The following is a 26,203-nucleotide window of genomic DNA, read 5'->3' as shown; positions in this document are numbered from 1 at the left end:
GGTTCAGTAGCAAAGCAAACCGCAGCTCCACTTGCAAAGCTGCTCGGGCACTACAATCAGCGGAGGAGCCCCTGCTCTCAGTCCCACCCCATCTCAAACACAGCTGGTGGGAATGAGAGAGGGGACCAGGTTCAGTAGTAAAGCAAAACGCAGCTCCACTTGTAAAGCTGCTCGGGCACTACAATCAGCGGAGGAGCCCCTGCTCTCAGTCCCACCCCATCTCAAACACAGCTGGTGGGAATGAGAGAGGGGACCAGGTTCAGTAGCAAAGCAAACCGCAGCTCCACTTGCAAAGCTGCTTGGGCACTACAATCAGCGGAGGAGCCCCTGCTCTCAGTCCCACCCCATCTCAAGCAGAGCTGGTGGGAATGAGAGAGGGGACCAGGTTCAGTAGCAAAGCAAACAGCAGCTCCACTTGCAAAGCTGCTCGGGCACTACAATCAGCGGAGGAGCCCCTGCTCTCAGTCCCACCCCATCTCAAGCACAGCTGGTGGGAATGAGAGAGGGGACCAGGTTCAGTAGCAAAGCAAACAGCAGCTCCACTTGCAAAGCTGCTCGGGCACTACAATCAGCGGAGGAGCCCCTGCTCTCAGTCCCACCCCATCTCAAACACAGTTGGTGGGAATGAGAGAGGGGACCAGGTTCAGTAGCAAAGCAAACCTCAGCTCCACTTGCAAAGCCGCTTGGGCACTACAATCAGCGGAGGAGCCCCTGCTCTCAGTCCCACCCCATCTCAAGAACAGCTGGTGGGAATGAGAGAGGGGCCTTCTCTATGATCGCTCCCTGCCTCTGGGACTCCCTCCCTAAAGAGATCAGACGCCCCCCTCCTTATTGTCGAAGGCCTTCATGGCTGGAATCACTGGGTTGCTGTAGGTTTTTTTGAAGTTTATGGCCATGTACTAGAGCAGGGGTCCTCAACCTACGGCCCGGGGGTCATATGCGGCCCGCTGAGGGCATTTATTTGGCCCGCCAAGGAGGAGGCCTCCCTCTCAGTGGAATCGGTCTTGGCTCTGCTAACACAGAGTTCTTTTTGTTCTATCTGTCTCTCCCTCATGCTCTCTCTCTCTTTCACAATACAGTATATAATTACATATTGTTTTTCTGATTAATCACTATGCTTTACATTCAGTTTGTAACAATGAAAATACATCCTGCATATCAAATATTTACATCAGGATTCATAACAGTAGCAAAATAACAGTTATGAAGTAGCAACAAAAATAATGTTATGGTTGGGGGTCACCACAACATGAGGAACTCTATTAAGGGGTCACAACCTCACAACCTCTGAGGATGCGTGCCATAGATGCAGGCAAAACGTCAGGAGAGAAGGCTTCTAGAACATAGCCATACAGCCCAGAAAAACCTACAACAACCCGGCCCCCTCTTTACTCTCTTTTAAAAAACAATTAAGAACCTATGAGGGTTGAATGAAAAGTAATGCCTCCACCTTCGTTACTTGGGTTTGGATGGGAATATTTTCATAAATCAAACGCAGCAATAATCCTTTGACTGTGCTCTTTAACTACCTCTATTCACTTTCCCACATAATCACCAGACAATTGGAAACATTTCTGCCAATGATAAACAAGTTTCTGAAGTCATCAGGGTCTTCAGGTGAGACCATTTTCTCTGGTCCACCACTCTCCCAGATACCTCTGTTGGGAACATGAGGTTCAAAATATTTCTTAAATGGCTTGCTGTGTGTTTTCCGGGCTTTATAGCCATGTTCCAGAAGCATTCTCTCCTGACATTTCACCTACATCTATGGCAGGCATCCTCAGAGTCTGTAACCTTCCCTCCTTTTGTGTGTTTTCTGAACTGTATAGCCATGTTCCAGAAGCATTCTCACCTGACATTTCACCTACATCTATGGGAGGCATCCTCAGAGTCTGTAACCTTCCCTCCTTTTGTGTGTTGCCCGGGCTGTATAGCCATGTTCCAGAAGCATTCTCTCCTGACATTTCACCCACATCTATGGCAGGCATCCCCAGTCTGTAATCTTCCCTCCTTTTGTGTGTTTTCCAGGCTGTATAGCCATGCTCCTGCCACATCTATCCTCAGAGTCTGTAATCTTCCCTCCTTTTGTGTGTTGTCCAGGTTGTATAGCCATTTTCCAGAAGCATTCTCTCCTGACATTTTACCCACATCTATGGCAGGCATCCTCAGAGTCTGTAATCTTCCCTCCTTTTGTGTGTTGTCCAGGCTGTATAGCCATGTTCCGGAAACATACTCTCCGGACATTTCACCCACATCTATGGCAGGCATCCTCAGAGTCTGTAATCTTCCTTCCTTTTGTGTGTTTTCCAGGCTGTATAACCATGTTCCTGCCGCAGTCTGTAATCTTCCCTCCTTTTGTGTGTTTTCTGGGCTATATAGCCATGTTCCAGAAGCATTCTCTCCTGACATTTCACCCACATCTATGGCAGGCATCCTCAGAGTCTGTAATCTTCCTTCCTTTTGTGTGTTGTCCAGGCTGTATAGCCATGTTCCTGCCACAGTCTGTAATCTTCCCTCCTTTTGTGTGTTTTCCAGACTGTATAGCCATGTTCCAGAGGCATTCTCTCCTGACATTTCATCCACACCTATGGCAGGCATCTTCAGAGTCTGTAATCTTCCCTCCTTTTATGTGTTGTCCAGGCTATATAGCCATGTTCCTGCCACAATCTGTAATCTTCCCTCCTTTTGTGTGTTTTCCGGACTGTATAGCCATGTTCCAGAGGCATTCTCTCCTGACATTTCACCCACATCTATGGCAAGCATCCTCAGAGTCTGTAATCTTCCCTCCTTTTGTGTGTTGTCCAGGCTGTATAGCCATGTTCCGGAAGCATTCTCTCCTGACATTTTACCCACATCTATGGCACGCATCCTCGGAGGCTGTAATCTTCCCTCCTTTTACCTTCCAACAACAGAACTTCAGATAATCATTCTTTTTAAAAAAACGAGCCTCCTGAGATATTAGTAGTCATTAAGGAGACACCATCTGGGTCTGCCATCAACTGGCAGGCAACCTGAAAATTTGGAATTTGGACGGCTTCTGTGGGATTTTTGTCCTTGTAGTTGGGTACAACAGAGGAAAATGGCTCATTAAGGCAAAATGTGTAAGCCGTTAGAAGGATTATTAAGTGAGGCAGGGTTTAGCGAAAAGTTAAAGCGAGTAATTAAAAGAAACAGTAGGTGTTCTGATTACCGGCTTCTCTCATAAATGCTTGGTTTTTTATTTAAAAAATACAACTTTCCGAGCAAGAGGGTCCCCAGGGATCTTTGTTCAGATGCAGAAACCTGACGTTCCCAAGAGCGCTCCACTGCTCCTCGGCGTCCCACCGCCCCATCCCTTCGCAGGAATCATTAAAATCTCACTAAGAACCATAATGAAGCAGAGAGTTATGGATTGCTAGCTTGGCTGCTTGGTGAAAACAAGCTCCGTTGATGCTTTAGCGGTAAGTTATCTTGTGTAATAAGAATCCGGGGAGGGGGGAGTGGCAAAGGAAGACATTGGAGGCAAAATCTGGAGAAGTTTTTGAAAATGGAAAACAAGGCGCCCAGGGTGTAGAGGCAGCACACATTGCATGGCAACATAAAACAGCTTCATTGGCTGCCGATAAGTTGCCGAGCCAAATTCAAGGTGCAGGTCATGACCTATAAAGCTCTAAATGGTTTGGGCCCCGCCTATCTCCGTGATCGCATCTCCTTCTATGAACCGGCACGAGCTCTAAGATCTTCCGGGGAGACCCTCCTCTTGGTCCCACTACTGTCTCAAGCGCGGTTGGTGGGGACGAGAGAGAGGGCCTTCTCAGTGGTGGCCCCCTGCCTCTGGAATGCACTTCCAAAGGAAATAAGACAGACCCTGTGCTGGCACGGCAGTGCCAGGAGATTTAAATTTCTTTCGGAATATAAGAATTTCAAAGAGTCTTATGAGCATGCTATCACTGAGGCCAAAAAATCTTATTATGCTTCCTTGATAGCGTCTGCGAGCTCACACCCAGCACAATTATTTAAGATCATTAGATCCCTGACAACAATCCCTTCTGTCCCAAACAATAATGATCTGGCCCCTCCTGCTGAGGTTTTCCAGAGTTATTTCGCAGACAAGATCTCGCTTCTCCGCCGGGATCTCCCTGCCACGATTGATACAGTAAGTGAACTTGAGACTCTGTGGCCACTCGCTGGGCACATCCTCGACCTCGACTGGCTCCCTACCCATCTAGGAACGGCCTGGCTACGGTGATCCAGGCGATGGTCATCTCGAGGCTTGACTACTGTAACGCCCTCTACATTGGCCTTCCTTTGTCAGTGATCCGGAAACTGAAGCTGGTGCAAAATGCGGCTGCTCGTCTATCACCCCAATTCTACAACAACTGCACTGGCTACCGATTGAGTACCGGATTACTTTCAAGGTGCTGGTACTAACCTTTAAGGCCTTATATGGTCTGGGGCCGGCGTACCTGAGGGCCCGCTTATCCCCCTACCAACCCCAGAGATTACTTCGGTCAGAAGACCAAAATTTGCTTGAAGTCCCTAACATCCGGACTTATCATCTGTCCTCTACTAGGCAGAGAGCCTTCTCGGTTGTGGCCCCTTATTTATGGAATGCCTTGCCTGTTGAAACCCGAACCATCCAAGACCTCTCTTCCGACAAGCTTTCGGCGGGTGAATAACTTGGGGCGATGTCTGTTTCTCGCTTCTTACTGTTATTTTAAAGCAAATTGTATTGTTTTAATCTACTTATGTAAATCGCTCTGAGCCAAATTGGGAGTGGCGGTATACAAATCAAATAATAAATAAATAAATAATTTTTCTTGCACTGTTAGTTTGTATGAATTTATTTAGCCATGCATTTTGCAATCAGGTAGCTTTTCCAGGTTGCAGTCATAGGGCCATCATCGTTAGAGTCTTTAGACCTGCCCCCTTTCCCAGGGTTTTGGAGGCAAAGGAGGACCTCATTGTTTGAAGCCTAACAGCAGGACATGTGGGATTCTCTTTCCCACCTGCACAAAAGCTTCACTTCTCACAGCTCTGCTGGGGGAGTAAAAGGATAGTTTCACAACATTTGCTGGGGGAATACAGCCAGCCTTTGCTGGGGCAACAGGACAGTTCCTACAGCCTTCGTGGAGTAAAACTAAAGGACACCTTTCGGCTTGGCAGATCTACAGCAACCATTGTCTGGTAAGGGACCACTTGGGCTATCCATAAAGTAGCTTGGAGCCGGGAGTAGGGGCCTCACGCCAGCAAGGTAAAGAAAGATTGCCCAAGGAGGGGTCAGAAGATTTCCCTAAGGAAGAAAGGAACAGTTTACCACCAGTTGCCTGCCCTTGATATCAGATTGAGGAAGCTACCGGTTTTCCAAGGTTATAAAGCATTTAATTCATTTGTTTGAAGATTTAAGCCCAAATAAAGAATTTTGTTGAACTTATTTTGAGCCTCAATAGAACTTTGTGTTGGGAAATCTAAGGGGCCCTTCAGCTGAGGCACCCCAGCATCATGTTGGGCATACAGAAGGCACGTCCCGTAAAAGGTAAAGGTAAAGGTAGTCCCCTGACATTAAGTCCAGTCATGTCTGACTCTGGGGTGTGGTGCTCTTCTCCATTTCTAAGCCGAAGAGCCAGCGTTGTCCATAGACACCTCCAAGGTCATGTGACCAGCAAGACCGCATGGAGCGCTGTTACCTTCCCGCCAGAGCGGTACCTATTGATCTATTCACATTTGCATGTTTTCGAACTGCTAGGTTGGCAGAAGCTAGGGCTGACAGCGGAAGCTCACGCCGCTCCCTGGAATCGAACCTGCGACCTTTTGGTCAACAAACTCAGCAGCTCAGTGCTTTAACCCACTGCACCACCGGGTAAACAGACATTATTTCAGGCCCAGTGTGCGACAGCACAGGCCCCATCCCTGTTTATGACCACATCTCCGTTTATGAACCCACGCGTTCCCTTCGTTCATCCAGAGAGACCCTGCTCGCGATCCCACCTGCGTCGCAGGCGCATCTGGTGGGGACGCGAGACAGGGCCTTTTCTGTGGTAGCCCCCCAACTCTGGAACTACCTCCCTAAAGATATCAGACAGGCCCCTACCTTGGCAGTTTTTAGGAAGAACTTGAAGACCTGGCTTTTCCGATGTGCCTTTCCAGAATAGGAAAACTCCAGTAACATGTCCCAGAAGCACTTTATCAGAGTTTAAGATTGCCCGCACACTGCAGTTAGCCTAAAATCCGATATACCACCTGTCACATCAGCACTTTTAACCTGTACCCATTACATTGGCCCGCCCATTTTCTTGTGTTTTTGGTGTATTGTTTTATTGTTTGTTGTTTGATATTGTTTTGATTTGTTTTAAGTTGTGTATTTTGTTATGCTATGTTTTTATTGACGCCTTGGCCAGTGTAAGCCGCATCGAGTCCTTCGGGAGATGCTAGCGGGGTACAAATAAAGTTAATAATAATAATAATAATAATAATAATAATAATCCCTCCCCTCCTTTTGTAAGAGCTTGAAGGCCTGGTGGTTTCAACAAGCTTTTGAAAATGACCAGTTCTAACTCAGCCCTACACATTGTCGAATACGGCCTTATTCTTCCTACCAATTACCCAGATTCTTTCCTCTAACCGGCCCCGGTTAGCATTGCACTTAATTCCCGGGCTCCCTAGAATTTTGGCACAAATCTTTGCCTCGCCTTTCTAGGCAGGGGGTTGGACTGGATGGCCCATGAGATCTCTTCCAACTCTATGATTTTATGATTCTAAGGATTATTTCTGCATTTTGATTTATTAAAATATTCCCATCCAAACCCAAGTAGCAAAGGTGGAGGCATTACTTTTCATTCAACCCTCGTACACACATCCCACTCACCAGCCACACTGTGGTGGGCATCACTGTCCTCGTCCTCAGCGGGCAGGTCGCTGTGGCAGCTCTCCGTGGCGCTCAGGCCTCCTCCTCGCTCGCTGCCCAGGCTGCTCTGGCTCTCCGACCGGATGCTGCCCAGGGCCCGGCTGGTGCTTCTGCTGGGGGTACGGGCAACCTCACTACTGGACACTGCATGGAAAGCAAAGGAATCGGACATCAGGTTGTCTAGTCCTCTAACATTTCAAACTGAGATGTACTGAACAAACAACATCAGAATGCCGTTACGGTGAATGAGGAACAACAGACTAACTCGGAGAAGGTCCAGCACTTTGCTTCTGCATGAGCCTACAGAGAGGAGGGCAAAATTCGGCCCCTTTCTTTTCTCCCAGCTGTTGAGTTCTTACTTATTTCAATTTCTTTTTAAAAGGAATATGTTACACAGCATCTACAGCTGATAATGATATCGAGCTAGAATTTGGAGGCTCCTGCCCAGGAGAGAGGAGCCCTTAGACCCACCAAAGAGAGTCCGAAACCCTTGGCAAGCGGAAGAGGAGAAAGGCCCAGAATTTTCCCTGATTTTTCCCAAATAAATCTCACCAAGGTTGAAGAAAAGCCATCGAGGTTTATTTAGCGATCCAGCTGAAAAGGATGCAGAGCTGCAATCATTCGCCAGCAGAGCATGAGGAGAATACATCAATACAGCCATATTTAAATTCAAAGTTGCAGAGTTCAAACTTCCCGCCCCGGCCTCCCTGCTTCCCTCCACCATTACTGGACAATGGGCAAACAGCTGGGAGGCAGCCCTCCTGCCCCCGATGCCTCTGGACCAATCAGGAAGCTCCAGCGGTCCGTAGGATCCAATGGGGAGGCTCCTGCTGCCTAGCAGCAATAGCAAATCAGGAGAGAGGAAGGTGGGATGATAGAACACAAAGGAATCTTATGAATGAAGTAAAAAAATGCCATGTGGCCTGCGAGACAGTCTCAAGCAAGCCTGATCTATTGTGTTTTGATAGGAATGAATCAACATGTGTAAAGGTAAGTCCCGATTTTACTAGCCAGCAGACATGAGGACAATGAGGGCGAAACTGGGGTGAATGTTCCTTAGTGGGAAGTTAGTTAAATCAACCAGTGTGAAGGTGGGGGCTTTTCGAGGGTCCCCTGACCTCCAGGTAGAAAAATGATTAGGGGTCTGCCAGGGGGCAAACAGCATTGTTGGGCAATCCTCCGAGAACAAAGCCGCCTGCCAGTTTATTTTTCATGCAAAGGAAATTCTGGATTAAAGTTCTTTAGCACAACTCAAACTTGTGCGCCAGTTGCGCCCGTACCTTGGGAAGTCTGACTTGGCCATGGTAGTCCACGCTCTGGTTACATCCCGGATTGATTACTGCAACGCGCTCTACGTGGGGTTGCCCTTGAAGACTGCCCGGAAGCTTCAGATGGTCCAGCGCTCGGCAGCCAGGTTGCTAATGGGAGCGGCACTCAGGGAGCATACCACTCCTCTGCTGAGCCAGCTCCACTGGCTGCCAATCCGCTACCGGGCACAATTCAAGGTGCTGGCTTTAGCCTATAAAGCCCTAAACGGTTCTGGCCCCGCTTACCTCTCCGAACGCATCTCCACCTATGAACCGACCAGAACATTAAGATCGTCTGGGGAGGCCCTGCTCTCGATCCCGCCTGCGTCACAGGCGCGCTTGGCGGGGACGAGAGACAGGGCCTTCTCAGTGGTGGCCCCTCGGCTATGGAATGCCCTACCGACAGACATCAGACATGCACCTTTGCTGCTGACGTTTCGGAGAATGGTTAAGACCTGGCTTTATGAACAAGCGTTTGGTTAAGCAGTGCAACCAATCAAAGGAAGACGGTAAATGGAACATAGGAATGGCACAAGAATTATGAGAACGGATCTGATTTCAACTGAGGCATTATGTTATGTTGTTTTGTTGATTTGTCTTGTCTGATTGTTAATTGTTGTGGATTGATGCTGTTGATCCTGTTTGTTGCATTGTTATGTTCTAATTGCACTGACACTGTTTGATAATTGTACCATGTAAACCGCATTGAGTCGCCTGTTTGGGCTGAAAAATGTGGTATAAAAAAAAAAGCAAATAAATAAATAAATAAATAGTGAATGCCTGGGCTCTGCAGTTTCCTGGGGGGATTTCTTCATGAGGAGAAGGGGGAAAAGGTCAAATGGGGGGGGGGGGAGCCTCTGCCATGAGGAAACCATGAATCATAGAATCATAGAATCAAAGAGTTGGAAGAGACCTCATGGGCCATCCAGTCCAACCCCCTGCCAAGAAGCAGGAATATTGCATTCAAATCACCCCTGACAAATGGCCATCCAGCCTCTGCTTAAAAGCTTCCAAAGAAGGAGCCTCCACCACACTCCGGGGAAGAGAGTTCCACTGCTGAACGGCTCTCACAGTCAGGAAGTTCTTCCTCATGTTCAGATGGAATCTCCTCTCTTGTAGTTTGAAGCCATTGTTCCGCGTCCTAGTCTCCAAGGAAGCAGAAAACAAGCTTGCTCCCTCCTCCCTGTGGCTTCCTCTCACATATTTATACATGGCTATCATATCTCCTCTCAGCCTTCTCTTCTTCAGGCTAAACATGCCCAGTTCCCTAAGCCGCTCCTCATAGGGCTTGTTCTCCAGACCCTTGATCATTTTAGTCACCCTCCTCTGGACACATTCCAGCTTGTCAATATCTCTCTTGAATTGTGGTGCCCAGAATTGGACACAATATTCCAGATGTGGTCTAACCAAAGCAGAATAGAGGGGTAGCATTACTTCCTTAGATCTAGACACTATGCTCCTATTGATGCAGGCCAAAATCCCATTGGCTTTTTTTGCCGCCACATCACATTGTTGGCTCATGTTTAACTTGTTGTCCACGAGGACTCCAAGATCTTTTTCACACGTACTGCTCTCGAGCCAGGCATTGTCCCCCATTCTGTATCTTTGCATTTCATTTTTTCTGCCAAAGTGGAGTGTCTTGCATTTGTCACTGTTGAACTTCATTTTGTTAGTTTTGGCCCATCTCTCTAATCTGTCAAGATCGTTTTGAATCCTGCTCCTGTCCTCTGCAGTATTGGCTCTCCCTCCCAATTTGGTGTCGTCTAGAAGGCATCATCATCATGCCTTCTAGCCTTCATCTAAGTCATTAATAAAGATGTTGAACAGAACCGGGCCCAGGACGGAACCCTGCGGCACTCCACTCATCACTTCTTTCCAAGATGAAGAGGAAGCATTAGTGAGCACTCTCTGTGTTCGTCCACTTAACCAATTACAGATCCACCTCACCGTAGTTTTGCCTAGCCCACATTGGACTAGTTTCCTTGCCAGAAGGTCAGGCATCGATCAGGTCGTCCGCATTTGTTAGGATGAGATCAAGAGTAGCCAATCCCCTTGTTGCCTCTTCTACCTTCTGGACCATGAAATTGTCTGCAAGGCAAGCGAGGAATTTGTTGGACCTTGTACTCTTGGCTGAGTTTGTTTTCCAGCAAATATCGGGATAGTTGAAATCGCCCATGACTACTACATCTCTTTTCTGTGCCTGTTTGGTCAACTGTTGGCAGAAGACTTCATCAAGATCTTCCTCCTGGCTTGGGGGTCTGTAGTAGACGCCTACAACGACATCTTTTTGAGTCCCAGTTCCCTTGATTCTTATCCAGATGATTTCAAGCTGGTTTCCCAGATTGCTGTCTTGAATTTCTTCTGCAGCATAAGAGTTTTTGACATATAAGGCAAATACATAATATGTGTCCATAGTTCATAAGGGTAGAAATTCATAAGGGTTTGTCCTTGTAGAGGAAAGGATGTTTGTGGGGAATGATAAAAGTATAAAATTCATAAGAGAAAGTCTCAGAGGTTCCACTGAGCCAGCTAAGGGAGACCCACCACATTGAGATCAACTCTGGTCCTTTGTCCTTGGAAAACTGTAAGTTACTATCTCTTATTTTGGGGGAGGGGGGACATGCTCGGCTTCAATAAGCCCATTCTGTATCTCTCTGTGCCCATCCGTTTTGAGACAAATGCCTGCAAGAGTCTATCTTGTCAATAGAATAAAAAGCCAATCCATTGCCCACAGATGATGGGGAGTCATCTATCACGCAGGGACTGCCGTTCGAGGAGCCTTAGAACAATCATCTATCAATGTCAACAGAGGCAATAGATTAAAATCGGGCCGCAATATAAATATATTACAAATGTGCTGGGAGTTATAAGAAAATATGACAGGGTAAAAGGAGCCCACCCAAAAAAAAAAATCAAATCCTTTAAGGTTGTGTTCCAGCTTTGCCTGTAGTAAACCTCACTGATCTGAGCAGGAATTGTGTTCGAGTAGGTGCACAATTGCACCAAACATATGGGATGTACACAATCGCACCAACCATATGGGGAAATCTTCACCCTTCCGGCTTTTCTTTTTGCAGACAAGTTGAGACTTTTGTTTTGTTTTGTTTATTCAGGCAGTTGATTACTGTCTATACGAGGCTTGAATGAAAAGTAATGCCTCAACCTCCACCAATATTTATTTATTTCGGGTACTTTTACCCCGCCCTTCTCAACCCCCGAGGGGGGACTCAGGGCGGCTTACAAAAAAGGCACGATTCGATGCCTATACAAATTACACATAATATACAAAACGCCATAGTAAAAACAATTATCACAATTAAAACAATCAAAACATCAATATACAACACATCATATAAACAATTCACATGCTCAGCGTAAGTCTTTCAGAGTTCCGATTTCTATTCCATTAGTCATTTCCTGGCCATTGTCAAAGTCCTTCCTTTATCTGCCCGATTGTCTGAATGCCTGGTCCCAAATCCAAGTTTTCAGTTTTTTCCTGAAGGAAAGGAGTGATATCGCTGATCTGATTTCCCCGGGGAGCAAATTCCACAGGCGGAGGGCCGCCACCGAGAAGGCTCTGCTCCTCATCCCCGCCAATCTCACTTGTGATAGAGGCGGGGTTGAGAGCAGGGCCTCCTCAGAAGATCTTAGACTCCGGGGTGGGACGTAGAGGGAGATCCGTTCGGACAGATACACTGGGCCAAAGCCGTATAGGGTTTTGTAGGTCAAAACCAGCACTTTGAATTGTGCTCGGAACTGGATCGGCAGCCAATGGAGCTGACACAACAGGGGGGTGGTGTGCTCCCTGTATGACACTCCGGTGAGCAGTCTGGCTGTTTCTCACTGGACTAGTTGGAGTTTCCGAACAGTCTTCAAAGGCAACCCCACGTAGAGTGCGTTGCAGTAATCTAATCGGGATGTAACAAGAGCATGGACCACCGTGGCCAGATCCGACTTCCCAAGGTACGGGCGCAGCTGGCGCACGAGTTTTAATTGTGCAAAAGCTCTCCCAGCCACCTCCGAGACCTGGGATTCCAGGCTCAGCGATGAGTCCAGCATCACCTGTCCCTGTGATTACTGGATTTTGAACATGTTTGGATTGTTGAAGAAACAAGAATTGGGATAAAGCTTCAGTGGAGACCCCTTTTCCTCGTGATAATAACTCTTTCAGGAGTGAATTTCCCTTCTGAGGGATAGATTCCTCTCACTTCCTGGTGTCTCAAGCCCCGTTCTTAGCTATTATTTGTTTGTAAGTCAGAGGTTTGTAACTTGGGGACTGCTTATCTATCATTCCAACATCCTTTCTTAAACATCTAAAGTTTTGTATATCTGTTCACAATAATAATAATAATAATAATAATAATAATAATAATAACAACACTTGATTTGTACCCCGCTACCATCTCCCCAAGGGACTCGGTGCGGCTTACATGAGGCCGAGCCCAAACACAACAATACAAGCAATAATAACAATACAAGCAATTAAAAACATAAACAATAAAATACACAACATTATCAATAAGACAACACAATTAAAAACAGTGGGAAGGCCAAATGTAGAGTTAAAATTGGAAATAATGCTGGGACACGGACGAAAGGTGATACTGGTGTTTGTGGAAGGGCATATGAGCAGACCTAAAGAAATGTAAAGTGCTTTGGAGGACAAAGTGCTATGGGATCATTATTCCGGGAAGGCACACTGGAACAGCCACGTCTTCAAGCTCCTCCTGAAGATTGCCAGAGTTGGAGCCTGTCTGATGTCTTTAGGGAGTGGGTTCCAGAGTCGAGGGGCCACCACCGAAAAGGCCCTCTCTCTCTCGTCCCCACCAATCGCGCCTGCGAGTGTTACATATTTGTACATTTACTCTGAATGTCTTTACCTTACACAATCTTAATCTATTTGATACTACTTTAACTGGCACCCCTTGAAATCCTGAGATTTGTAGGTTAATAATAATATAATATATTTTATTTATATTCCGTCCTATCTCGCCGAGGGGACTCAGGGCAGATTACAATACACATATACGGCAAACAATCAATAAAATTAACAAAGACAGACAGTACATAAACAGACGTAAAGGCTTCCCATCTTTTTCCATCTCTCGCATCTAAATGCTGTGCTTGTCTCCGGCCACGGGGGGTGCTGTCACTCTATCTTCCATGCTGAGGAGCTTTGTTGTCTTTAGACACCCTCCCCAGGTTTGAATGGCCACCTTTTCTATTATCTCCCCATCAAAACAATACCTGTTTATCTACTCACTTTAGTGTTTTTGAACTGGTAGGTGAGCAGAAGCTGGGCTGCTGGTTGGGAGCTCAACCTAACCAGGACTTGAACTGTCAACCTTTCAATCGGCAAGATTTTCTGCAGCTGGCGGTTTAACCCGCTGTGCTGGGCTTTAGCTAAAAAGGCACCTAGATCTCCCTGTTGGAAAACTATTTATCTACTCACATTACTGTTTTTGAACTGGTAGGTGAGCAGAAGCTGGACTGATGGTTGGGAGCTCACCCTAACCAGGGCTTGAACTATCAACCTTTCAATTGGCAAGATTTTCTGCAGCTGGTGGTTTAACCCGCTGTGCTAAAGCTCGGCCCTGCTAAAAAGGGACCTAGACCTCCCTGTTGGAAAACTATTTATCTACTCACATTACTGTTTTTGAACTGGTAGGTGAGCATAAGCTGGGCCAACAGTTGGGAACTCACCCCAACCAAGGCTTGAACTGTCAACCTTTTGATCGGCAAGATTTTCTGCAGCTGGTGGTTTAACTTGCTGTGCTAAAGCCTGGCCCTGCCAAAAAGGCACCTAGACCTCCTTGTTGGAAAACTATTTATCTACTCACATTACTGTTTTTGAAGTGGTAGCTGAGCAGAAGCTGGGCTGACGGTTGGGATCTCAACCTAACCAGGGTTTAACCCACTGTGCTAAAGCCCGGCCCTGCTAAAAAGGCACATAAACCCCCATGTTGGAAAACTATTTATCTACTCACATTACTGTTTTTAACTGGTAGGTGAGCAGAATCTGGGCTGATGGTTGGGAGCTCACCCAACCTGGGCTTGAACTGTTAACCTTTTGATTAGCAAGATTTTCTGCAGCTGGTGGTTTAACCTGCTGTGCTAAAGCTCGGCCCTGCTTAAAAGGCACCTAGACTTCCCTGTTGGAAAACTATTTGTCTACTCACATTACTGTTTCTGAACTGGTAGGTGAGCAGAAGCTGGGCTGATGGTTGGGAGCTCACCCCAACCAAGGCTTGAACTGTCAACCTTTCAAATGGCAAGATTTTCTGCAGCTGGTGGTTTAACCCACTGTGCTAAAGCTCGGCCCTGCTAAAAAGGCACCTAGACTTCCCTGTTGGAAAACTATTTATCTACTCACATTACTGTTTTTGAACTGGTAGGTGAGCAGAATCTGGGCTGATGGTTGGGAGCTGACACCAACCAGGGCTTGAACTATCAACCTTTTAATTGGCAAGATTTTCTGCAGCTGGCGGTTTAACCCGCTGTGCTAAAGCTCGGCCCTGCTAAGAAGACACCTAGACCTCCCTGTTGGAAAACTATTTATCTACTCACATTACTGTTTTTGAACTGGTATGTGAGCAGAAGCTGGGCTGACGGTTGGCAGCTCACCCCAACCAAGGCTTTAACTGTCAACCTTTCGATTAGCAAGATTTTCTGCAGCTGGTGGTTTAACCCGCTGTGCTAAAGCTCGGCCCTGCTTTAATTCCTGCCCCGGCGTGTGCACACAGACCCATTAATAGTTGTTTTCTTACTCGACTCTGTTCGGTGTTGCCTGATCTTGAAGCCTTTCAACCCAGCGGGCACAGACCGATCATCCAAGCTGGAGGAGCTGAACTCCGAGTCACTCTCGCTGTCACTGGAGACAACTGTGGAAGAAGAGAAGGAGGAAAGAGGGGGAGATGGGAGGAGGAGAGATAAGAGGCCAAGGCAGATCATTCAAAGGAACAGGGCAGCCAGGTGGAACCAAATGAAATGCCAGAATTCATTTCTGCAAAACTGATGTACTTCCTGATTATTAATTCAAACAATATATTAGAAAGAACTTGCTGATGGAACAAGCTATGCCACAGTGCAAGAGGTGACCTCAAGAGGTGGTCAATGTTCCTTCATTAGAGGTTATTAAACTGTGTTGAAATGTCCACCATGCAGGGCTGCTTTAAACTTTGGATTCCTGACCTGACAGAAGGCAGGACTAGATCACCATCCCCTATGGACACTCTTTCCCCCCACATGGACAAACCTTATGAAATCTTGCTTTTTATGAACTTTAGATATATGAAATGTGTTTTCTGATTTCTTTGTGTGGCAGAAGCCTTTCCCCTTTTTTTCTGACCTTTGTTTCCCCTATATACATGAAGAAACTCCACCAAATGGACTACAAAGCCCCAAACATTCCAGGAATTTTTTTATCCACAACTTCCTTTTGCATGAACAATAGCCTGGGCAGCTGGTGGCCCTCGGAGGAATTGCCCAGCCCTCAGCTTGCCCCTTTGGCAAAAATCTTAATCATATTTCCTCCTGAAGGACAAAAGGTCCTCAAAAAACCTTTTGCCTTCGCTCTGATTAACTCAGCACCACTCAAAGCACAATAGACCAGGCTGGCTTGAGATTTCCCCTTTATCTCGCTGGCCACATGGCATTATTTTTTTCACATTCATTCATGGATTCCTTTGCGTCCTTTCAGCCCGCCTCCCCCTTTTCTTTTCTTTTTTTAAATAATATTTTATTGAGTTTGTCATATAAAAGATAAGACATATAGAGCATTACACTGAGAGGACAAAACATGGAGTATACCACCTACATACATATAACGTACTTTTCCCCCTTTTCTGATTTGCTATCGCCACTAGATGGCAGAAGCCTCCCCTGCGGACCGCTGGAGCTTCCTGATTGGTCCGGAGGCGCCGGGGGCGGTAGGGCCACCTCCCAGCTGTTCGCCCATTGTCCAATCGCAGTGGAGGGCGGCAGGGAGGCTGGGGCGGGAAGTTTGAACTCTGCAACTTTGAAAACTCTATATAAATGGCGGTATCAAATGTATTTCTTTATGCTTAGCTTTGACGAATGATTGCAGCTTTGCATCCGGTTACAGCTGAATCGCATTAAACTTCGATGGCTTTTCTTCAACTGGTGAGACTTTTCATTGGGAAATCGGGGAAAAATATGGGATGCTTCTCTGTCTCGCCAGGGAAAATGAACTCTTTGATGAGTCCAATTGGTCTCTGCCTCCTGGCAAAGACCCCTAAATTTTACCTCTATATCAGTAGTTTGAAGCCATTGCTCCATTGCGTCCTAGTCTCCAGGGCAGCAGAAAACAAGCTTGCTCCCTCCTCCCTATGACTTCCTCTCAAGTATTTATACATGGCTATCATATCTCCTCTCAGCCTTCTCTTCTTCAGGCTAAACATGCCCAGCTCCTTAGCCTGAAGAAGAGAAGGCTGAGAGGAGATATGATATTATCTCCTGAATTATTTTGTTATTGCCTTTGTTTATTGATATGCCGTGGGCTTGGCCTCATGTAAGCCGCACCGCGTCCCTTGGGGAGATGGTAGCGGGTACAAATAAAGTACGATGATGATGATTATTATTATTATTATTCCCGTTCCTTGGGAAGTCTGATCTGGCCACAGTGGTCCACGCTCTTGTTACATCCCGAATAGACTACTGCAACGCGCTCTACGTGGGGTTGCCCTTGAAGACGGTTCAGAAACTTCAACTGGTCCAGCGAGCGGCAGCCAGGCTGCTCACTGGGGCGAGATACAGAGAGCACACCACCCCTCTGCTGTGTCAGCTCCACTGGCTGCCGGTTCAGTTCCGAGCCCAATTCAAGGTGCTGGTCTTGACCTACAAAACCCTGTACGGTTCCGGTCCAGCGTATCTGTCCGAACGTATCTCCCTCTACGTCCCACCACGGAATTTAAGATCATCGGGGGGGGGGGCTGCTCTCGACTCCACCGCTTTCCCAAGCAAGGCTGGTGGGGTCGAGGAGCAGGGCCTTCTCAGTGGTGGCCCCCCACCTGTGGAACTCACTCCAAGTGGATATCAGGACATCGACATCACTCCCGTCCTTTAGGAGAAAGGCAAAGACGTGGTTGTGGGACCAGGCCTTCGGGCAATCTGACAACTAGATAGGACAACCAGGCAATTAGGACCGGCAGGACTGATATATGTGGACTGATAAATGTGGAAGAAAACTCTGAACCATGTGATAGCGAACATTGACTGGCAAGAAGGAAGAAGCGGTTTGTATCGGTTTGTATGAAATTTTATTGGTTTTATTGGTTTTAACGAGTTTAGATGCAATGTATTGTTGTTGTTGTTGTTTGCTAATTTGTTATTTTGTTTTATTGCTTATTATTGATGTATGCTATGGGCATCGAATTGTGCCTTGGATGTGTAAGCCGCCCTGAGTCCCCTTCGGGGTGAGAAGGGCGGGGTAAAAGTAAACCAAATAAATAAATAATAAATATTATTATTATTATTGCGGGTGCAGCTAGCACACAAGTTTTAACTGTGCGAATGCTCCCCTGGTCACCGCCGAAACTTGGGGTTCCAAGCTCAGCGAAGTTCTTCCTAATGTTCAGATGGAATCTGTATGTTCAGATCTGGCAAACTCAGGAAGCCGTTTTTAACCAAGGAAGTGTGTTATGACTTCGGTCAGCTCCTGGTCATTTATTTTTATCTTATGTTTTGCAAGGGAACAATAAAAAGTGGATTGTGCCAAACAGAGACTTCATTAAACGCTCCCACCACCCCCGCCACCGCTTTCTGCTGTTTCTGCAAACTGAACCAGAGAGAAATAAAGCGAGCAAGCATCAATTTAGCTGACACAAATCGAAGGGTGCTATTTGAATTGGTAAATTGTTCCCACTTTACCATAAAAAATGGGGGGGAAAGTGTGCAGCCACTTCTGCTATTCAAACGCGATGTGAAGGATGGGGGGGGGGGATATGTAATTTCCTCGGCAGCTGTGTGATGGGGAAAGGGCAGAGAGGAGGCCCCGTGTAGCGACACCGTTCTTTGCCAAAGGATGGACAAGCCCAGCTGCCCGCACTCCAGCCCTCCTCAGAGTCAAAGCTGAAGTCCACGTTAAGTGCCAAAATCCATTTGGAAGCCAGGGCTCCGGTCCAGAGCACATAAAAAACGAGACTTAATTCATTGGTCTCTTTTTAATCAGCTAACAGCCAAGGTTAAATATCAAATTAAATGCCAGAAGAGGGCATGTTGCTATAAGTGGGGACAGAGGAAAGACTCCTTTCGCAAATTGTCCACAAAATCCATAAAGGCCGTTGTGTCTCTGCATGGCTCTCTGGTTTAGCTTTGTCTCTTGACCTTCCTCAATCTCGGCAAATGGAAGGACATTTTGCCCACATCTCTGCATGAGCGCCATAGAATCATAGAATCATAGAATCAAAGAGTTGGAAGAGACCTCATGGGCCATCCAGTCCAACCCCCTGCCAAGAAGCAGGAATATTGCATTCAAATCACCCCTGACAGATGGCCATCCAGCCTCTGCTTAAAAGCTTCCAAAGAAGGAGCCTCCACCACACTCCGGGGCAGAGAGTTCCACTGCTGAACGGCTCTCACAGTCAGGCAGTTCTTCCTCATGTTCAGATGGAATCTCCTCTCTTGTAGTTTGAAGCCATTGTTCCATTGCGTCCTAGTCTCCAAGGAAGCAGAAAACAAGCTTGCTCCCTCCTCCCTGTGGCTTCCTCTCACATATTTATACATGGCTATCATATCTCCTCTCAGCCTTCTCTTCTTCAGGCTAAACATGCCCAGTTCCCTAAGCCGCTCCTCATAGGGCTTGTTCTCCAGACCCTTGATCATTTTAGTTGCCCTCCTCTGGACACATTCCAGCTTGTCAATATCTCTCTTGAATTGTGGTGCCCAGAATTGGACACAATATTCCAGATGTGGTCTAACCAAAGCAGACTAGAGGGGTAGCATTACTTCCTTAGATCTAGACACTATGCTCCTATTAATGCAGGCCAAAATCCCATTGGCTTTTTTTGCCGCCACATCACATTGATGTCTCATGTTTAACTTGTTGTCCACGAGGACTCCAAGATCTTTTTCACACGTACTGCTCTCGAGCCAGCCGTCACCCATTCTGTATCTGCATTTCATTTTTTCTGCCAAAGTGGAGTATCTTACATTTGTCACTGCTGAACTTCATTCTGTTAGTTTTGGTCCATCTCTCTAATCTGTCAAGATCGTTTTGATAGGAGATAGGAGAAACCAACTCATCCTCTCAGAATGCAGCACAACCACCTGCCTTTGGAGGAGGCTGCCCACCACTTCATAGAATTTGTGGTGGTACAGCTGTACCTGAAGGTAAAGGTAAAGGTAGTCCCCTGACATTAAGTCCAGTCATGTCTGACTCTGGGGTGGGGTGCTCATCTCCATTTCTAAGCCGAAGAGCCAGCGTTGTCCGTAGACAACTCCAAGGTCATGTGGCCGGCATGACTGCATGGAGCGCCGTTACCTTCCCACCGGAGCGGTACCTATTGATCTACTCACATTTGCATGTTTTCGAACTGCTAGGTTGGCAGAAGCTAGGGCTGACAGCGGAAGCTCACGCCGCTCTCCGGAATCGAACCTGCGACCTTTCGATCAACAAGCTCAGCAGCTCAGTGCTTTAACCCACTGCACCACCGGGGGCTCCAAGCTTCCACTTTATTTGCCTTGTATTAAGTGTTTGCTTGCAGCCCAAGGCTTGGGATTCTGCAGAAGGGTGGCTTCCTGTTAAAGTTTGCAGTTATAGGGCAGGCCCCCTGTCCATCATCGTTAAGTTTGGTTCCGCCCCCTGTTCAGGACAATTGTGAAGGGATGGGAGCCATTTTCATTCAGTCTCAGCAAGGAAAGTCAATGTACACGACATGTACAGACTACTCCTGTACAAAGGCTTCAACCCTTAAGACCTCCCGGGAGAGAACAGGCTTAAGAGCAAAAAGGATTCCCAAAGATTCCTAGGGAAACAGCCCTAAAGATCCGAGGAATTTCAGAGGGAAAAAACAGCTTTGAACATCTAAGAACTCCAGCTGAAGTGACTACAGGCCAACTGGTAGGTCCACTCGGTGCTTTGAGATGCAGATCAACCCGGTAGGTTTAGGATCACAGTTAGCCTGGGAGAAGTTTGGAAAGGGATTTTCCTTTAGAGTAAAGTAACAGTTAGAAGCCACGAGTTGCACAGAGCCTGGAAGCATTTGTTTAACCCTTTGAAGACAAAAGAAGTTTCTGTTGATTGTTCACCAATAAAAGACTTTGTTATATTTTACGAGCCCTCTAGAGACTGTTTATGGTGAAAATCCTTACGATTTTCTCTTTGGGCCCCCTGGCTTCTTGCTAAAGTTGCACGTCCTGTTTTAAAAGCAATTCGTTTCAAGCCCAGCGCGCGACAGAACAGAATCATAGAGTTGGAAGAGACCTCATGGGCCATCCAGTCCAACCCCTTGCCAAGAAGAAGGAAAATTGCATTCAAAGCACCCCCGACAGATGGCCATCCAGCCTCTGTTTAAAAGCTTCCAAATGAGGAGCCTCTACCACACTCCGGGGCAGAGAGTTCCACTGCTGAGCACCTTTCACAGCCTGAGTCTCTGAGCCAGCTTGGGGAAGCTACTTCTTTTAGGTTGGAACTTCCAGAATTCCTCCCACCACACATGTATACATTGCACATCCATGCACAGAGACATGAAGACTGCATGGATGACATACAAGAAGTTAGACCAGGAATGGACAAACCCAGGCCCAGGGGCCGGATATGGCCTCTTGGGCTCTTTTTTCAGGCCCTCCTATACTTCCTTCTCTCTTTCCTTCCTCCTTTGCTTCCTCCCTCCTTCCCTTACCTTCCTCTTTCTCCTTCCATCCTTCCTTCCCTTCCACCCATTCGTACTTCCTTCCTTCCCTCTTTCTTCCCTCCTTCCTTCTCTCCCTCTTTCTCCATACTTCCTTCGCTTTTGTCTTTCCTTCCTCTCCTCTCTTTTTCACCCTCTCAGTCCCCTTCCATCCTTTCGTCCTTTCTTTCTTTCTTCCTTTCTTCTCTTTTTCCTTCCTCCTTCCCTTCCCTTCCTTCCTTCCTTCCTTCCTAACTTCCTTTCTTCTATCCATCTTTCCTTCCTTCCTTTCTACACTTCCTTCCCTCTTTCCTCCCTCCTTTCCTCTCTCCCTCCTTCTCCTTCCTTTGCTTTTGTCTTTCCTTCCTTCTCTCTTTCCTCCCGCCCCCTCTCTTTCTCCCTCTCTCCATTCCCTTCCACCCTTTCGTCCTTTCTTTCTTCTTTCTCTTTTTCCTGTCTCCTTCCTTTCCTTCCACCCTTCCTTCCTTCCTTTCATCCTTCCCTTCCACCCTTCCTTCCATTTTTCCTCCCTCCTTTCCTCTCTCCCTCTTTCTCTTTCCTTCCTTCCCTTTTGTCTCCATTCCCTTCCACCCTTTTTTCCTTCCTTTCTTCCTTTTCCTTCCTCCTTCCCTTCCTTCCTTCCACCCTTCCCTTCCCTCTTTCCTCCCTTCTTTCCTCCTCTTTCTCCTTCCTTCCCTTTTGTCTCCATTCCCCTCCACCCTTTCTTCCTTCCTTTCTTCCTTTTCCTCCCTCATTCCCTTCCTTCCTTCCTTCCTTCCTTCCTTCCTTCCTTCCTTCCACCCTTCCTTCCATGCTTTCCTTCCACCCTTCCTTTCCTCTTTCCTCCCTCCCTCTATCTCCTTCCTTCCTTCCACCCATCCATCCATTCCTTTTGTCTTTCCTTCCTTCCTTCTCTCTTTCCTCCTTCCCTTGCCTCTCTCTTTCATTCTCTCTTTATTCCCTTCCACCCTTTCGTCCGTCCTTCCTTCCTTTCTTCTCTTTTTCCTTCCTTCCTCCTTCTCGTCTCTTCCCTTCCCTTCCTTTCTTTCCACACTTCCTTTCCTCTTTCCTCCCTCCTTTCCTCTCTCCCTCTTTCTCCTTCCTTCCCTTTTGTCTTTCCTTCCTTCTCTCTTTCCTCATGCCTTCCCTTCCTCTCTCCCTCCCAGCCTTCAGTTCCTCCCTTTCTCCGTTCCCTCTCTTTTTCATTCCTCCTTTCCTCCTGGGGGATTTTAGCTGAGAGAAGAGAAGGTAGAGTCCCCCTGGGGAGATAGGGCAGGTTATACATAACATTATTATTATTATTATTTTTATTATTAACATGAGAACCATGTTTCAAGATTTCAAAGGGTGTCCCATTGAGGAGGAGGAGGAGGAGGAGGAGGAGGAGGAGGAGGAGGAGGAGGAAGAGGAAGGGGAAAACTGACTTTCTGCTGCTCTAGAGACCAGGGCACAAGGAAGCAATGGGTTCACACGCCTAACCCACTCCAACCTGCCATGTGGCCTCCAAGTTAGAAAGCTTGCCCATGCCTGAGTTAGATGGTTCTTGGGCCACCAAGGCTTTGCTTGTCACCGCTGGAGCCCCCAACGGTAAATCAAGGAGAGTTTGAGACCTAAAACAGTGGTAGGGGTTACCCTGGCAACAGCTCACTCCAGGAAAGAAGAGTGAGGACTTATCCACAATGTTGTAGCTGTGTTGAAGCACATTCTCTGCACATTTGCACCATGCACACAAGCATTCAAAGGGCTTTCTGAGCACTAACTCCATGATGGCAACAGTCCTGGACAGCAATGGCTCCCAAAGTGACCAATTTAAGATGGAATCAGGTATCAAACAGGGATGTGTTATTGACCCAACCTTATTCTCCATCTTCATCGCTATGATACTTCATCTTGTTAATGGGAAGCTTCCCACCAGAGTGGAAATCAACTATCGGACAGATGGCAAGCTATTTAACCTCAGCAGACTGAAAGCTAAAAGCAAGGTTATAACAACATCTGTTATAGAACTCCAATATGCTGATGACGTCGTCTGTCCGCACTCAGAAGAAGACTAAAACATCTGTTACAGAACTCCAATATGCTGATGACAACATCACCTGTGCGCATTCAGAAGAAGACCTACAAGGGTTAGAAGACAGGATCATCAAGTTTGCAGACGACACCAAATGGGGAGGGATAGCCAATACTCCAGAGGACAGGAGCAGGATTCAAAACGATCTTGACTGATTAGAGAGATGGGCCAAAACTAACAAAATGAAGTTCAACAGGGACAAATGCAAGATACTCCACTGGCAGGAAAAACGAAATGCAAAGATACAGAATGGGGGACAAGGCCTGGCTCGAGAGCAGTACGTGTGAAAAAGATCTTGGAGTCCTCGTGGACAACAAGCTAAACATGAGCCAACAATGTGAAGTGGCGGCAAAAAAGCCAATGAGAATTTGGCCTGCATCAATAGGAGCAGAGTGTCTAGGTCCAGGGAAGTCATGCTACCCCTCTATTCTGCTCTGGTTAGACCACACCTGGAATATTGTGTCCAATTCTGGGCACCACAATTCAAGAGAGATATTGACAAGCTGGAATGTGTCCAGAGGAGGGCAACTCAAATGATCAAGGGTCTGGAGAACAAGCCCTATGAGGAGCAGCTTAAGGAGCTGGGCATGTTTAGCCTGAAGAAGAAAAGGCTGAGAGGAGACATGATAGCCATGTATAAATATGTGAGAGGAAGCCACAGGGAGGAGGGAGCATGCGTGTTTTCTGCTTCCTTGGAGACTAGTATGCGGAACAATGGCTTCAAACTACAAGAGAGGAGATTCCATCTGAACATGAGGGAGAACTTCCTGACTGTGAGAGCCGTTCAGCAGTGGAACTCTCTGCCCCGGAGTGTGGTGGAGGCTCCTTCTTTAGAGGCTTTGAAACAGGCTGGATGGCCATCTGTCGAGGGTGCTCTGAACAGCTCCCAAACTTCTGCTTTGACATATCTCATTCCCTGGCTTTCTGACCTATGCACTTTTGGATTAATCTTTCCAACAACTGTCTTATCAAACTTTGGATTGATTTCTCCCTTTGAACTGTGGACTGCCGGGACCAAGCTCCTGTTTTGAACCCCATGTAAGCTTTGGGGTTGACCTCAGTGGATGTCCAAAGAACTTCTAACTGTGCTCAGGCTCAAACGAGACATGCAGAAGAAGTGGAAAAAGGGAGAAATCACCAAAGAAGAATTCAGGGGTCTGTCAGGGGTGCTTTGAATGCAATATTCCTGCTTCTTGGCAGAATGGGGTTGGACCGGATGGCCCATGAGGTCTCTTCCAACTCTTTGATTCTATGATTCTATGATTCTACAGTTTTATGCACAGGCCCAGCATGCGACAGCACACGTAGAGAGCCTCCCCCCACACAAAAACCAAACTTGGAGCACCTCGGTAGGTTTAAACTGCGAACGCTCTTTAATTGTCGGTGAACTATACATCCCAGCAACCACAACTCCCAAATGACATAATCGATCCACCCCAAACCCCATCAGTATTCAAATTTGGGTATTGGGTAGTGCCAAATTTGGTCCAGTCAATGAAAATACATCCTGCATATCAGATATTTACATTGTGAGACATAACAGTAGCAAAATGAGTTATGAAGTAGCAACAAAAATGATATTATGGTTGGGAGTCATCACAACATGAGGAACTGTATTAAGGGGTTGTGGCATTAGAATGGTTGAGAAACACCGCTTTAAGACATGTAGCAGACATAAGAGTAGTGATATTCCTCTCTCATGTGTGAGTAACTGACCTTTACCCCTGGCCCAGGTATAAGTACGACTGGGAGAGACGCTCTTGGCCTCCAGCCTTGGGATCTCTGCATGATGAGGCCTCAGATGGACCTCTCCGGCTTTGCTGCTACTGCTATTTTTCAAAGGCAAGATGTACTTTGGGAGACCTTTGTAGAACCAGGCGCCGGATCGCTTCCAAACCTAAATCCAATCAATAAAAATAAAAGACAGGCAGTCAATAGTCCGCTCAAAACGTTTTACTGCTTTTCAAAAATGCTCCAGGCCAGCAAATATCTATGTTAAAAAGAAATAAGTGATTTATCTCCACATGCCCATTGGATCCTTAAATTCGAAAAACAGCTTAAATTGCTAAAATTGGGCCCTAGCAATGTAAAAGAATGTGACTCATAAATGGCTACTCAAAAAAGGGATGTCGTAGACATTTAACAATTATTTTAAAGCTCTGCCTGGCAATTTAGGAAAACAAGTTGTGCAAATGGTCCTTTCCTTTCACCCAACACTAATCTATATATATAAAATGGGAAAGGGCGTTCAACGGGACAGCAAAACGCGAAAAAAACCCGACGAAAACTCACCAAATTTGCCGTGCACATACCTCAACCCACAAGGTATGCACAACACTCATCAAACTTCCAAACAACATTTCAACAAACTCACAATTACAAAAGCCAACTGAGCATGCGCAGTGCCCAGGGGAGGAAGTACACACGCAATGCACTCTGGGAACTGTAGTTCTAGAACGCAGCCTACCCGCTGATGCTGAAGCCCCGGTCTGGGAGTTGGAGCTCGGCCGGCTGTGCTCGCTGGGGGCCAGGATGCTGCGCAACCTGCGGAGGCTGCCCGGGAGGCCCCTGCTGCGAGCCTTACTGGCCCGGCCGGGAGAGGCCGCAGCCCGCCTCTGCCGAGTACAGCCCATCGGCCACCGCAACGCCCGGCCTAGGCCGGCCCCGCACACCGCCGTCTGGCTCCGCCATCGGTGAGGAAGGAGAAGGAGGGAAGGAAGCGGGAGAGGGAAGGAAGGACGGAAATGAGGGGAAGGGGTGTAAATAGCAAGGAAGGAAGGAAGGAAAGAAGGAAAGAAAGAAGAAAAGTGGGAAGAGAAGGTGTAGGTAGGTAGGTAGGTAGGTAGGTAGGAAGGAAGGAAAGAGAAGTTGAGAAGGTATATGAAACAAGAAAGGAAAAAAAGAAAGAAGAAAGGGAGAGAAGGAGGGTGGGAAAGAAGGAAGGAAGGAAGGAAGGAAGGAAGGAAGGAAGAAGAAAGGAGGGAAGGGAAGGTGTATGAAGGAAGTAAGGAAGGAGAAGTTGAGAAGGTATATGAAAGAAGAAAGGAAGGAAAGAAAGAAAGAAGAAAGGGAGAGAAGGAGGATGGGAAAGAAC

General features: G+C 47.0%; 1 protein-coding gene across 1 annotated transcript in view; it reads right to left on the bottom strand.

Annotated features, from left to right (window-relative positions):
- Positions 1 to 26,203, bottom strand: part of RPH3AL (rabphilin 3A like (without C2 domains)) — a 96,734-nt gene that overhangs the window by 10,801 nt on the left and 59,730 nt on the right. The window contains exons 6-8 of the mRNA XM_067472014.1: positions 24,826 to 25,006; positions 14,958 to 15,071; positions 6,845 to 7,027 (exon numbers count right to left, since the gene is read on the bottom strand). Coding sequence (XP_067328115.1) covers positions 6,845 to 7,027; positions 14,958 to 15,071; positions 24,826 to 25,006 — 478 coding nt within the window. The remainder of the gene's footprint in view (positions 1 to 6,844; positions 7,028 to 14,957; positions 15,072 to 24,825; positions 25,007 to 26,203) is intronic.

Source organism: Anolis sagrei, chromosome 11 (genome assembly GCF_037176765.1).
Source record: "Anolis sagrei isolate rAnoSag1 chromosome 11, rAnoSag1.mat, whole genome shotgun sequence".
Taxonomy (NCBI): domain Eukaryota; kingdom Metazoa; phylum Chordata; class Lepidosauria; order Squamata; family Dactyloidae; genus Anolis; species Anolis sagrei.
The sequence above is the reverse complement of the archived record's forward strand: the minus strand, read 5'-3'. Positions and strand labels throughout refer to the sequence as shown.